We start from the raw sequence: 15,531 nt of genomic DNA, 5'->3' as shown, positions 1-15,531 counted from the left end.
GCTTAATCGCACCCATAACAGCCGAGAAATAAGCGTTTTAAAAAATGCAGGTCAAGCAAAATTTCCCTTCATGAATTTATTCATGATGTTGGTATCCCCCGCGACCTTAAGGTCGCGCAGGACCCTTGCAATCATTAGTATGTATCTATTTAAAGAGTATGCACGAGCTGCCGGACGACTGAAGCCGACAACAAACGAAATATTCATGAGAATGGTTTTTTTTTAAACTCTTTTGTACAAGTAATTACTAGTTATTGTTTTCAGCTTTGTGCCACGTGCGCTGGAACATAGGAAACTATCATAAATAGATTCACAGCTTTGAATATATCACATGTTGTTGTAAACATTGACTCGGAAGGTCTTCGGAAGCCTCAAAACCTTCAATTTTGTCCAAGTTTTCTCCGTCGATATAGAATTTCAAGAGTTGATTCGCGAGGAACATAAACTTGGTGTACTCTATTGTGTTCTGGCTAGAGCGAATTTTTAAATTTCCTTCTCAAAATGAAGATAGCATGTTTCAAAGTTTAGATTTCACATTTTTACGCTCTTAGAAGCCATTAACTTGTAGCAGTTTTTGAAATCGAAAATTTCGTTCTAGTGGGAACACAAAAGAAGTTACGATTTATCACTAAGCTATATAATCATTTATGGATGTATCAATCCAACGTAGAATGGAAACAAGCCGATCCTGCAAATAGGCATAACGCAAACAGGCAAAATGCAAATAGGCATAACGCAAGCAGGCAAAACGCAAATAGGCATAACGCAAACGGGCAAACCGCAAATAGGCATAACGCAAACGGGCAAACCGCAAATAGGCATAACGCAAGCAGGCAAACCGCAAATAGGCATAACGCAAACGGGCAAACCGCAAATAGGCATAATGCAAACGGGCAAAACGCAAAGAGGTATCACGCAAATAGGCATAACGCAAACAAGCATCACGAAAGCAGGCATAACGCAAAGAGGCATAACACAAAAATTCATAACGCAAACTGGCATCACGCAAACAGGAAACACGCAAGCAGGCATCGTGCAAAGAGGTATAACACATAGGCATAACCTCCATACTTTATGATAAGGTTTAACTCTCGCTAAACACAAAACGAGCTATTTTAAACTTATAATCTAATAATGTAATAAAACAAAGGTTTCAGCCAATAACGGCGAAGGGAGATCCAAACTGTCTTATTAAACATTCTGTTAGAATTGATCAGGATTTATCTACCATTTTGGCTTTTTTGGCGCGTAAAATAGCGCGTGGGAGACACAAAAGAGCCAGTGCTTACGTAATATGGCCCATAATAATAGCACTTAGACCCATTTGAAGTATTTGTAATAAGGCCTCCCATTAAAAGGGCCTGTAATTACGTTCATAAGCGGAAGTTTTTTTTGGAGGGAGCATTCGCTAGCTATCGTTAAAACTTTAGCGAACAGTCATTCACACACAGTTAGGACGTTGGCAAAATGCTATCTGAGCGAGTACTGATCTTACTGGCCGTTATCGGTAAGTGAAGTGACCGACATTTCTGTAATCTCCCGATCAATTCTTATTCCTGGGTTTCGACTTCTCGAGTCGTCACAGCCACGTAATTCAAATATATTAGCTTTGCGCAGTGTGCTTTTAAAATACGGACCAGGCAAGCCCGTGGAACAAGTATTTTTATTCTAGATCGTTGCCAAATCCCAAAATTCATCCCACATATCATAACGTTTTGTTTGTTTGTTGCAATTGACCGAGTTGCGGAAACGTCACAAATTTGAATAAAAATAGTGTGATGTAATGATATCGTGATGATGAAAACAAGGGAAAAAATTCAAGGAATAAACTAATTCGACAGACGATGCTCTTAGTTAGACTCACGGGATTTTTCTTTTCTTCGTTTCTGTGCTAGATGTTCTAGTAATAACCCGTGTCCACCATGAAACCGAGATCGTTCATGCATTGTGTTCAAGAAACTTGTGCTTGTCTGTGAAGTTTAACAAAACCTATACACGATACAAAAAAGGCGTATGAGTAGTAATAACGCGAAAATCTGATCTTTCCTTCCTGAATGAAGTGGTAAAAGTAAAATTAACATTACTAGTGTCAGACAGCACGATCATATTTTTGAATTCTTACAATGTGCGTCATGAGTGGAAGTGTTGTGATGTAAATTTGTTTTTGCCAGAAGTGAAACAGTTCGTCGAAAGTAATCGGATTTTTGCCGTAGTAACTTTTATTTTGTCCAAGTAGGCCGGGATTTTTTAACCTGCCAAGTCTATGTCCGTATTCATTGCAGTCAGGTCGAATAATTTTCCTTTATTCTCTGTAGAGATATATGACTATTGAGTCGTGGGAGGTTGATTGATTACTGCATGTATTATTACAGTGCGGATAACAAAAACGTGAATATATTAATTATTTATAGGAATATTTAATGTAGCGAGGAAACCAATCAGATGCAAGGCGAATAAACCGCAAACTCAAACCTTAAGTTAAAAAAGTCAAATCAATCAAAGTGTTCACGCTTTTTTGGATTCGCACAATGATAATTGTAGGGGCTACAATAACAACCCAGTCGAATGCAGATTTCGGGGCAAGTAGTTTGTTATTCTTTTGGGGAGCCATGCTTCGATTACTTCAAACAAGCAAAATATTTTTTCATGATCATTCGAAACGCGGGCATAAGATGTCGATATTTCTGTCTGCCCGACACAATCGATAACAGAAGATTCACAAAGTCTCTGTGTATGGATGGGTGAAGCCGCATGTGGTGGGATAGCTGAGGCACCTGACCCTCTGATCTGACTAAGACTGATGAAATTTCACTTTCCTCAGAGCTTACGGTGAGGGTAAAAGGAGGAATGAGTTTGCGGAATGGCATGTGGCATGAGTTGCGGAATGGCATAATTATGCGGAATGTAATTTACGCGGAATGATTCATTGACATAAATTATACTAAAAAGCGCGGCAAATTTTAAAAGAGAAGCCGCCTTGTTAAATACTGCTGGCTCAAGCAATCAAGGACTGAGCAGTATGGACGAGGAAACTTCCATAGAACATCGTTGTAAAGATCATTTCACCGTTCGAATCACCGATTTACGCCGAACAGAAGCAGAGAAATTATTTTCGCTATTTGCTGTGACGCTTCCGAGGACTTGAATTATCGACTAGCTGGCGTTGGCTGAGTACAGTGAGTAGTTCTGTTAACATGAATGAAAACTCTCGTCTATTTGCCTCAAAATACAGAACGATATTCGTTCTAAAGCTACGTACTTCAAGGCAAGACACAGAACTGTCAAGTTCAGCCCATTTGAAGAGAAGTTTTTAAAAAGACAACGGTAAATGAAAGCAAGTGACGTGTTGTTAGTCGCCCGCGAAATAATGTGTGACCGTGTCACTGCCTTGTTCCAGGAATCGTTTCTTTCTAAATCAAAACTTGCTAGGGGTGGGGAAAAGCTAGTGGTTTCATTGAAGACAACTACTTTTGGTATATTTCTAGCTTTTTATTACAGCGATGAAAAGATCGTGACACGGCTTCTCCGCTGGTGTGACACTATTTACACCGCAGTGGATTTGCAATGCGAGCTAGATTTCAAATACGATAGCTTGTTTTTATATAGTCTTCCACTGAGTTTATATAGTCTTCATAATGGGAGGCGAAAAGCTAGTCTCCTTTGTTTCAGCCCGAGCGGCTGCGAAGGAGACTAACGAAAAGCAGGGCTAGTAGATTTTTTTTTTTTTTTTTTTTTTTTTTTTTTATTTTTTAGTAGTGTCCCCTAATTAGTATGGTTTTATTTTCCAGGCTATAAGGCTTTGACACTTAAATAAAGTTTCTTATCTTATCTTATCTTTACTTCTAATGAAACAAATATGCCGTAGTGTTCGCAATCTCTCTGCTTTGTACCCTCTACTTACTGAGGCTGCGATGACATCCGCCAAAACTGGACTTTCTGTCTCGATGTTTTGTTTAACTTATACAGTATTAAATGTATCCGAGGCATTTTTCGTTTCGTAAAAAAGATCTACGGTCGGATGCTTTTCCGTCGCTGTTTTTATCTTTTGACTAAAAGCGATAAACCGTCCACAGAATGGGAAATCCTTAGCATTGGGGAAACACTGGCCGCCGAAATATTTTTCGTAGAATCCGTTAGGAACATCATACGACTCTTCACGACTCTATGCTATCCGCTTCAATCATCATCATTAAGCCCGCAGTATTTAATAAAGCGGCTGCTCTTTAAAAATTGGCGCGCTCTTCAGTAAAATTTATGTCAATGAGTCATTCCGCGTAAATTACATTCCGCATAATTATGCCATTCCACAAGTCATGCCACATGCCATTCCGCAAACTCATTCCGCCTTTTACCCTCACCGCAGAGCTTATTAGGAAAGGACCATTATTTGGGACCATTAGATGGGGTATGAAAAAAGTTTGCAAAGGAAAATTTTTATACCCCCTCCCCAGAAAAATATTAGTCCGTCCCTTAGCCGCTGATAATTTCAATATATAAAGAACAAGGGTTAATCAGGGAAGATGCATTGTGACTATTATATAGACGACACAATAAAAATATACGTTTTCTCGTTATGTTTCGGTGTTATTTTTATAACATCTTCAGGCTAAAAGAAACTTACAGCTAAAGTTAAAACAGCGATCAAAGAAGGTTTGGTCTTTCAAAGAGCTCAGCTATAACATGTGTCCACGCACGAAAATATGTAAATCTAAGGAGCTTTATTTTACCTATCGAGATTTCGGAATCAGTACTAACTTAAGCTCGAGAAGCCATTGCGTTATCGATCCGTAAGGACTGCCCTTAAGTGGATTTCCACTGACGCTTAATTTTTACGTGCGTTTACGTGCGTGAAAAAAGTTAGAGACATTACATACATGTATGAACGACTTGCGTAAACGTGCACACAAGTCGTTCATACATTGTCTCTAAATTTTTTCACGCACGTAAACGCACGTAAAAAATTACGCGTCACTGGAAATCCGGCACAAGACCCATTTTAATCACGTCGACTAAGGCCCCTCGTTTAATGGTCTTAAAGGTGAAAGCGGAAATTTCTTCTGGAGATCATAGGTATCGGCGTAACTATTTTAAGTTACACATAGGTCCACATAGTCAAGTCGTTGCAATAATGCTATTTGTACGAGGGCTGATATTAAGCGTCGTCGGTAAGTGAGGTGTCCGACATTTCTTTTTTGACTTTATTGACTCTTTATGCGTCTGATATATTGTCACTCTACTGATTTCTCGAAACAGTACAACCACATAGTTCAACTAATATAGCTTTGCATAATGTGCTTTCAAGATCTGGATCTGTCTAGCCGCTGCTTTATATATTGGCACAATAACAATTAAAACTCCACATCGGTGCAAATCCCTGAACGAATTCATAATTACATGACGCTTTGTTTGTTTACAAATAGCCGAGTTGCGGAAAAAACTGAATGATAACTTTCACTAGAAATGGTGTAAATTGATTTCATTCTAAACAAGAAAAAAAAAGCAGAAACTTAAGAAATAGCAGAGGATGTCAGATTGTTATTTGATAGAATTCCATTTTTTATCGATGTTTTTACGACCTGCGGCGTGTACTGATATTATTTGCATTTTTTTAAAAAATTAATAACCACGAGCTTTTCTTTGTGTCGTTTGTAAAACCTATACATGATGTACCAAAGGCGCCCCCCCCCCCCAATAGGGAGAAAATCTGCCCTTTCTTGCCGAGATCCGCGTAATAAAAGTTAAAGAAACATCAAAAGTGCCAGACAGCACGATCATGTAAGTTATATCGATATTATAATATGCATGATGAGTGTCACGTAAGTTTGTTTCTTCTTTGTGACAGCACAAGTAAGATCGTGCATTATAAATCGCAGGTATTTTTAAGTCTATATCAGCATCTACTGAAGATTTGATCAAATTAGTTTTCCTTTTTAATTAACAATTCCGCCTAGCCGTGTTATATGGATCGAACTGCAGTTGGATTATTTATTATGCATAAGTTACACAATAATGACTCAGCGGAATGCAGATTTCGGGGCAAGTTGTTCGGCTATCATTTTACACCCCTGTTTTCGCGCCTTGGAAAACATTTCTGCCGATGATACTTATTGTATTCTTATTTTCTGCCAGGGACAAGCAACTTCTTACAGCTTGGTATTATTTAATTGTTTTGGCCGTTTTTTTTTTCTGAAATATACCTTCAAAGTATCAACGGATATATGTTTTAATTAGTACTTTAATCAATTTTCAGTGTTTCTTTTGACTGAACCACGGCGCTTTGCTGAAGGTAAGTTGTACAATAACATGTTTTCCCCCCACCATAGCTTCCCTGCTAATAGAAGAAAGAAACTCATCAGAAATACAAGTCTACGAGTATTTTATCTCATATTTAAAAATATAAGATATTCTGTGGAATATGACAATACCATCATAATAAAAAAAAGCGTTAGATGAGTGTTAGAAAGAAGAGGTAGATGACCATCACTTAAATCTTACTCCTTTCTGAAGTTTTGGAATACGCACTGAGCTTTTTATGGACGTCATAATAAACAAAAGGACTATGTAAAAATATCTGTTTAATACCTCAGGGCAATCGAAGTAACTTAAAAATTCCTTCATTTCTTTTAGAAAATGAGCAATTAAACTAGTTCAGTTACTATTATTTATACTTTTTTATCTATTTGATCAGACTTGTTATGATCGGATAAAATTGTTTCTGGACAATCTACCCTGGTTATGATTTGCAGAATTGAGTTTTCCACAGTATTTTCAATCTCATCTTCTTGGTTTTCTAAGTTACAACGATTCTGGAAACAATCAGCTTAAGAACCGACTAACAGTTCTTTCTCTAGGCTGCTTTATCCGTTCATAAAAGTTATAACAAAAAGGAATATTTCTTATTTGCTTTACAGGTTCAGGGTGTGATGGCTCTACACGAACTATTGATCTAAGCTACACTCAAAATGGATTAATCTACAGTCCCGAATATCCCTCCAATTACAAGAACGACGAGCACTGCAGTTGGCTCATCAAAGCACCCTATGGAGAGAGAGTCCTTATCTACTTTACTACATTTGATCTGGAAGATGAAGCCCAGTGCAACTTCGATAGCGTACAAATTTTTGACGGACAAACCAGTTACGTTTCTCTTTTGTCAAAAAGTTGTGGAAGTAGTCTCCCTCCACCGGTTTATTCTTCAGGAAGATACATCTACATGCGATTCACCTCTGATTATACTACGACAGGTAAAGGGTTTGTGGCTCGCTACAGAGCGCTCAGCAATTCATCAGGTAAGTTTTGTTAACTATGTTGTATCTCACTTTGACTATTCAACGCGTCAAAGTCACGTTAAACCTGTAACAGCACGATCATGCAAAAGCACATCAACTCAGTTAAGATTTCATTGGTTGATATCTGCAAAGATATAACCTAGCTGGACAGCCGTGGGTACACACGGTGTTGCAAATGGTCCAAAATTGAGGGCCTACTAGATATCTCCCTTGTTCGACAAGAATATGCAATGTTAACAATATATTAACAACAATAAACAACTAGTTACAAAACGGATCACTTAATCACCTAATCAGCTTAATAGATATCGAAGAAGCCTTTCTTTCAGACGGACGCGCTCGAGGTTTTGAAAACAACAAAAATTCATTGTATCCATCAAATTCAAGATGCTCATAAAACTGACGCCAACACGATAATACAGTAAATAAGGAACTGATAGGGAAAATGATAAGACTGAATTTTCAACCCAATCCCCAAATTTTAACAATTCCAAACTATCACTCTAATACTCATTCTGAGAATGAGCTAAAAATGAAGAATTCTAATTAAAGATTGAGGCGACAAAAAGCTACGATTTGACGCCATTGTAGGCTTGAACAAGAACCAAATGTCTGGGAACACTCTATTGAGTATAACTGCGCGAAAGATGCAGATATGAGAAAATACCCTTAAACTGGCTCCTCTGGAGACTAAAAGTTCATAGGTGGAGAAAATAACTGAGTGGCTATAGTCTGACGGTTCATGATGTTCATGGCGCCGCAAAAGCGAAAACTGTTTAAAAATAGAAAAAATTCCTTACAGTATTTTCCACTCAATATTTGCAGTCTAACGACATATGTTTGTAGCGTCAGTGGGGAAGATATTTAATCTGGTGGAACGAGAAAGCAGCCAAGGAAAATTCTTACGGGCATTAAACAGTAATATATGGATTGCCTCTCTTGACCGCATGGAAAAGTTCGGAGTTAGCATACTACGACAATGAACATTAATATAGCCAGACGTTCATAATTCTCGAAGTCTACATCTCAGTTGCTCTCAGTCGCGGTCATTATTGGTCTGTGACGGGCCCTTTATTTTGGCAGACTTTGAGAAATAAATTAAGAATAACGTGACAATCATATCACTGGGTTAAACAGCGTACTTAATGGAAGTGGAACTAACAGCCTACGAATATATATGCTATCACCGTCATCATCCATTTGTGTGCGCGTGCAGCCTGAAGACCATTTCAGATCTCCCTTCTCGCAAACTTAAGAGAAATTTCATGATTATAATTTCACGATTATAATAACGATTATAATAGTACAGCTCTAACCTCAAGTGGTTCTTTGATGACGCAAACAAAGCAAGAAAATGTATTTAAGCCAATCAAAAGCCGCGAAATGCAAATACTTCAGCTTAATTTGTTACTAGCTTTCGGAAAAGCCATTCGAAAAATCGCACGGCGATGAGATTTTTGTCCTAATTTTACCGCGTCATGATTTCTTCAGAATATGCTATGCCTCGCGCGCAAGGTTTGTTCTAAAAATAGCCTACACGCGAATCTAAAAGCACGCGCCCCGTTGCTAGATGTAGACGTCTTGGATAATGAACTTACGATACAGCGTGAAAAACACTCGTGTAGCTGGCAGGGACACCACTTAGCGTCATCGTTGTGGAGACAAGTGTGTGCATTTTACAATAGTTTTAAAAATCTTAACACTGAATTTTAACAGATATTGAAATCTAGATTGAGGTGTAGATAGCGGTGCTCTTTGCCAAGACAAAATTGCATTACTAAATTTTCGAGAAAGCCACGTGGCTTTGCTAACATTAAACAGACATCAGGCAAAAACATTGAGAGGAGACCTAGACTACAATTAAGTACAGTTGCTGGCGTACCTCCAGTAACGGAACCTGTTAACCTAACAATGTTTTTTCAGGTTGTCCACCAATTGTCCCTGGAGCCTCCGCTGGCGTAATTTACAGCCCCAATTTTCCTTGGAACTACTCAAAGAGCATATCATGTGATTGGCGCATTACAGTACCAGGGGGGAACACGGTCAATTTCAATTTCACAAGATTTGATGTTAAGCCTTTGTCATCGTATGGATACTGTGACGACTATGTGGAGGTTCGAAATCATTACTATGACCTGATTGGAAAGTACTGTGGATCTGAAATCCCTCCCCCTATCACTTCGTATGGATCCATACGTGTTCGGTTCTTTTCCGGTTTTAGTGTTAAAAACTACTCGGGATTTATGGCATTTTATCATCTGACCGGAGACAGCTATTCAACAACAGCTCCATACCCATACCGGACTACGTTCCCGTACCCACATACCTTCCGCTACTGGACTACCAACCCGCGTATCTACTCGCCGTCTACGCAGTCAATTTACGCCTGCAAACCATATTCTCAAACAAGTAAGTTGTCCACTTTCCATACCAATTTTTCGTTAACACATACTTTTAAGCATTTTAAAAACAATAAATATGGAAGTTTAGTTGTGGAATTGGAATATTTCGAATATTACCCAAAAGATAACAAGCAGAAAAAAGACATGTTAAAACTAATTTGATTTACTGAAAAGGTGGGTGCATGGAGACGAAGCTTAAGGTTATTTTTAAACTAACGTTTTCCTGCTTTTTATTTAGAGAAGGTATCAATAACCTTAATTTGTGGAAAAAATAACTACAAAAATTTAGACAGAACGCGAAAAACACTTACAAGAGTGTTTGGATTCGGTATTGAATAGCGGAAGGTGTCATATTGACAGAGGCATACAGTTGCCTGTTGACAATTTTGCGCGCGAAACTTTATCCAAAATCATCAAATTTCTGTGAAAATTTTGCACACTCACTCACTGCCCATTATGCCCACTGGCATGTAGGGCAGCAACAAAGTTCCTCCACTGCTGTCTGTCTTTGGCCAGCTGACGGATGGTGTTCCAGCTTCTTCTTCTTCTTCCACGTAACTCACCTCCTTCAATACTGAAGATTCTCGTGAGTGTTAAAATAAATAACTACTTAACAAACAAACAAAATACTATTCAATTTAAAGTTAGTCTTAAATGCTATGGATAAAAATAGATACAAAAAAAGTCAAAGTTAGCATCGTTTGCTTAGCGCTTGGTCAGACGGCAGGCTTTTCTTAAAGGCCGTCAAGTTTGGTGCATTAACTGTTGCATTAGCTTTGGTTTAAGCCCCTCAATTCTGTCTCTACTGTACGTCGCCATGCATTCTTGGGCCTGCCACGCCTGCGCCTGCCTTCGGGTGTCCAGTATAGTGCTGTCTTTGTGATGGATTCATTCTCCTTTCGAATGACATGACCAATCCACCTCCAGCGTCGTTGCATAAAATCACCTCGCATAAGGCATTTAAGTCGATAAAAAGGTCAGTGTTCCTCTCCACGACCTGCCAAAAGTTATCGCTGTGACAGTTGTAATGCGTGATTTTTATAGCCCGGGTAATTTTGACCTCAACATTAAATACTAATGTTATTTTTTTTCCCTTTCAGACCTTTTTGTTGAAAGATCAAGTTCAAAAACTATTGCAAGCAGCCCAAATATTGACGGCTACTACCCTACCAGTTTACCAAGAACGAAATGTACAGTTAAAATTGACACGACGAAGGGTTCAATTCTGGAACTGAGTTTTGAAAAGATGTCTATATTAAGCTGTTCCAGGTGTTCCTGTGGATATGTAAAAGTGAGAGATGGAAGTTCATCAACTGCTCCGCTTCTTGGCACCTACTGCGATGAAAACTATCACGGTGAAGTGACGACTACAGGAAACCACATGTTCGTTGAATTTTACGCCTCTAGAAGAAGAGACACCTTTAAAGCAACCATCAGTTCCAAGAAAGGTACTAACTTCTTAATAACCACAGTGTATGTTTGTTTGGTGCCAAAAAAATTGAGTATGAAAACTGTACGATTCATCAGTCGTCAGCAATAGCCGATGACTCCTTGTTATCCTTTCCGGTTTTCCGCCTTGCACAGTCGATCCATTTATTAAACTTTCAAAGAATAATTTCTTCAATCATTTTTTCATGTTTCACGAGCATCCTTTAGTAGCGAAATGGTAATCTATCAAACCGAGAAATTTTGGTTGTCACGTGACCGTACGTCCGACCGATCGTACGTACGCACGGATTAGGCCTGGGGACGAGGTTGCCCGCCCGTGGCTAAAGAAAAGGAAGGGAACTACAACAAACAAAACGGGAAAATTTGTTGCTCAGTGTTCACTGCGTAGGCTGAATGCAACCGCGAGTGAAAGCACTAAAAGGAGCGACAGAGAAATTTCTTACCGAAATATTTCTCGCACGATGTCTTCAAATGTCATCTTAATTCCGTGAAATTGTGGAAAACGAAAAAGGTGTACGAAGAGACCCGGAATAATTGCCAATGATAGTCCTATGCAAGTCCAGTTTGCTTGTTTCTGTTGTTTGCAATTGAATCTGCGGCCGTCAACATCAAGAATACGATAACGTTAGCAAATGATTGTGTTTTAACGAAGCTAACTAATGCATGGATCAAGTCCGCTGAAGAAAGATACAGGACCCTGGTGCAAGGTAACAACCTGTACTGAATTGCTGAGTCTGATTTAATGACAGAAAATTTCATGATGTCGATACTTCCTGAACGCAGTTTCGATAGATTTTATGTCGGCACGGTTTAGATCTTTCCGTAACTTATACTTTGCCCCTTTCAGTCGCTTTAGCTGTGATATGTAGTACATTTAAGCTTACGCTTACATGTCAGTTCATTTTTTGTTCCCCTGAGTTGGTTTTATTTGCTAATTATCTATTGCCGTAAGTTGATTTTCTTTGGCCGTATGAAGTCGACTTTTAATCCTTTGCCGTGAGGCCTTGCCGTGATGTTCTGTCAGATGAGAGTTTTTTTTCTTATGGCTGTGAGTTTATTCTGACTTTCAGCCTTACATTTTCTCGGCGGAAGAAATTGATACAATATAAGTGACGTTTTTCGAAGTACTGAACGACGACAAAGCAGAAAGCTCGAACAAAATTAATTTAATTTAATAAAACTAAACTTGCTCTGAAAAACATGTTTACCCCATCTAGCTCGAGCGCGAGATGTAAATACAAACTGACTCATGTATAAATTTTTAAAGTAGTTCAAACAATTATTTTTGCTTTAGTGAAGCTCACTTTTACACTGAATAACTACACTGAATATAGATGATTTAGCGAACGTTAAAATTTGTTTAAACTGTGCACACACACACGGTAAGAAAATAAAAAACCACCGATTCATCCGAGATAAGTATTGAGGCCCCATGAGGGGTTTTAGGGATACGGGATATTTGAGGGAAAAATTATAGGGATACGGGATATTTCAGGGAAAAATTATAGGGATACGGGATATTAAGAAAACAGATTGTGGGATATCGAACTTCAAAGTTATCTTTTAATTAATGGGATACGGGATATTAAGGCCAAAAATTAATGGGATACGGGATACTCGCCCCCAAGAAAAGTAAGACGGGAATATTTGTCAACGAAATATATTGACGTCTCTTGTGTATAAAGCAAAACGATATTAAAGGATCGTAAAACTATTTTCTATTGTTCGAAAGCAGAGAATTAACTCTTAATTAATTTTTAGTCCATGAGTTGTTCTGCCTCGAGATTATTTTTTTTTTTGTACCGTAAGACATTCATTTTAACCATGATGGATTTAAATTCGTCTTGCACCTTTAGCCCAGCGTATACATTAAAGCTTTGACCTCATAAACACCAGTAAAAATTAAATAAATTAAAGGGGAGCTCCACTTTTAGGCTTGCCCAAATCTATATATTAAAATTCAAATATAAAGCCGAGATATATCTCTGATGTCTCTCAGATATAGTTCGGGCGAAAGCAAATAAAAGTTAGGGCTGTTAAATGATAGATTTGATTCGCTATAGGTAAACGAAAAAGGTGATAATTTAAAACAATCATGTTCTGTTATTTTATTTCCCTCAAGGGGGTAACGTTGCTGCCATTGTAGTGCCTATTGTTGTTGCAGTCGTCCTTTTTGCAATCATCTTTGTTGTCATAAAGTGCACCACGATAAGGCGTTCTACAGGACCAGCTGGACCGTCTTGTGCTAATGAAGTTCCCTTGCAACCTCTCCCTCCAAACACACAGTCACTGTCTTCTAATATAGAGGTTGGCACCAGTATGCGACGACAGCCCCAGCCTACTAACCCTGGATTTGCTTTACCTGAAACCTCACAACCATCAGTTCCAAATACAGAGCTTGTTCCACCTCCTTACTCTGGGTCATTCACCACAGCTTCTGATCCATATCCACCATCCATTGATTATTCACAAGGTGTCGCCAACCTGTCACTGGGAGATGGGACGGCACAACTGTGAACATTTTCTAAGATGGCCGCTTGAAATTGAAGTCTTTGAAAGGCCAATTTTGAAGCAAATTAGCCAGTGAACAGTATGTAAGTGTAAAATGTAAAAGTGAAAGACGAACTACTGTTTGTTTTATTAGCAACTCTAGTTATTAATGTAAATCGTAGGATAAAATAAATTTGTTTTGTACATTTTCCTAGCCTTTTGTAATAGAGCATAAAAATACCAAACAGCTGTAAAGCATGTTAACCATAATCGGAACATCCTAAATTTAAAATAAGTCCTTATAATTTAACGAGTATATTTTAGAAGCAATTATAATAGTGCAATACTAAGTGATAAAGTAACAAATTCCCCAGGATAAGAGGGAATTTATACAACCTGTCTTATAAATACGATAATTCATGGAAAGAGCGCACATACAGTATTTACGCACGAGTTGGTGAAGTGTCAGAAATTGAACGAGTAATACCGTACGGGGCACCTACCATGTTGTATTGTGTTTAGTATTCACCTAATTGAAGAAAAGGTTGACCATGTGAAAAGCATAAACCATGGATGATATTCACTCAGTGGCACTCTAGGTAGGCAGCTTTGGTGAGCCTAGTGATATTCCTTTTATTGAAATCAAGATATTTTCTTTCTTTGCATGAGAGCCTTAAGAACATGTCTTTTTATAAGTAAGTTGCCTTCATAAGTAAGTTGCCTTTATTTAAACACGAATAAAGTTGAAAGCTTACAAGTTTGTGGGGTCGTTATTTAAGCTCTTTACAATTATTCTGTCACAGACGACGATTATTTTTCAAATTTCACATTAAACATTTGGGCCACATCATTTACGGTTTTGCTTCTTATACAATCAGGTGTATACGTACTTAGATTGTCATAGAAGTCATTAAACGCCCCATTATAATAAATGACCAATTCAGGCGAAGATACTCCAGTCCAAGCAAGTTATTATCGAAAACAGCGTAAAACATTTCAAAGTCTTCGTCGGTCAACGGCACGTCCAGCAGCTTTGTATTTGCTTCCACATGCAGCCTACTTTTTGGGTTCGTTTTGTTTTGGTATGATAACGACTGATATTGTCAGAACGCTTAGTTTTTCACCAGATCATAACATCCTTACAAAAAGCTTAACACGAGGTCACTCAGAGAAAATATGAATTTTGCTGAGCAGCGCTTTACACAAGTCACCGGTTGTTAAATAAGTCTGGCTACCAATGTTCAAAATACCTTGCACATGTTAACAGGTTTCATAAAAGGTTTCATAATTCACTTTCCAGCGAGATTCTTTCCAGCAACACTGGAGCACCAAAAATAAATGTGACAGTGCATTTAAAAATTAAATGAACGGTGAAACTGAAGGATTATACCATGATTTGTAAACACGGAGCTTCGCCTCTGGAGACGTTAGTGAAAAGGCAGAACTTAGACCAACTGCAAAATCAAATACTCCTGTGAAAACGAGGGTTTGGCCTGGAAAGAACAGCTTTCAAAGAACCTGTATTAAAGCCCGGGATTAAAGCTACTTTATTGTTCATCTTAGTAATCTCCTCTTACTCCTCACCCCCGAACTTACATGAACTCATCATACTCAGAGCCCCATCAACACATTATTTTGTGCATTCTGTGGATTGACCGATACTTCATGCTAATACCCAACATTTAAGCGTCGTTTAAATTGAGGTGATAAATAAACATCAAATTAATTAGTTTCTTTCTTCGTTTTGTATTTTTTGCACCTTTTTATTATTGCAATACGTTTAATTCCTAAGCCTCTGGCTCTAATGGAGACGGCAACCTCTTCCCCTGTATGCTATATTTAAAAACAAATGATTGATTGATTGATAAGGAGATATTTGAATTGTAATTTTTTTTCGCTTT

The 15,531-nt window shown here is 38.2% G+C and overlaps 1 protein-coding gene across 3 annotated transcripts; it reads left to right on the top strand.

Annotated features, from left to right (window-relative positions):
- The first annotated feature begins 1,119 nt into the window (after positions 1-1,119).
- On the top strand, positions 1,120-14,388 carry LOC144653153 (dorsal-ventral patterning protein tolloid-like). Of its 3 annotated transcripts, none has more exons than XM_078513081.1 (6): positions 1,120-1,507; positions 6,251-6,286; positions 6,912-7,289; positions 9,213-9,698; positions 10,792-11,139; positions 13,263-14,388. In XM_078513081.1, the coding sequence occupies exons 1-6, from the start codon at positions 1,468-1,470 to the stop codon at positions 13,655-13,657; spliced, it is 1,683 nt and encodes a 560-aa protein (XP_078369207.1). In that variant the 5' UTR covers positions 1,120-1,467; the 3' UTR covers positions 13,658-14,388. The 3 variants fall into 3 exon arrangements, with proteins under 3 accessions (XP_078369207.1, XP_078369208.1, XP_078369205.1); XM_078513082.1 differs by lacking the exon at positions 1,120-1,507 and adding an exon at positions 2,622-3,176; XM_078513079.1 differs by lacking the exon at positions 1,120-1,507 and adding an exon at positions 4,718-5,165.
- Positions 14,389-15,531: the final 1,143 nt, after the last annotated feature.

Source organism: Oculina patagonica, chromosome 5 (genome assembly GCF_052425735.1).
Source record: "Oculina patagonica isolate OP01 chromosome 5, crgOcupat, whole genome shotgun sequence".
In the NCBI taxonomy this organism is placed as follows: Eukaryota; Metazoa; Cnidaria; class Anthozoa; order Scleractinia; family Oculinidae; genus Oculina; species Oculina patagonica.
Note: the sequence above shows the minus strand (reverse complement) of the source record. Positions and strands in the feature narration are given on the sequence as shown.

Bases quoted from the DNA above. Each gene is read 5' to 3' on its own strand.
- LOC144653153 (XM_078513079.1), top strand. From the start codon at position 5,027: ATGGTCTTAAAGGTGAAAGCGGAAATTTCTTCTGGAGATCATAGGTAT. The intron at 6,287-6,911 runs GTAAGTTGTACA...TTTGCTTTACAG, and splicing joins ACCACGGCGCTTTGCTGAAG to GTTCAGGGTGTGATGGCTCT. The intron at 9,699-10,791 runs GTAAGTTGTCCA...TTTCCCTTTCAG, and splicing joins CAAACCATATTCTCAAACAA to ACCTTTTTGTTGAAAGATCA.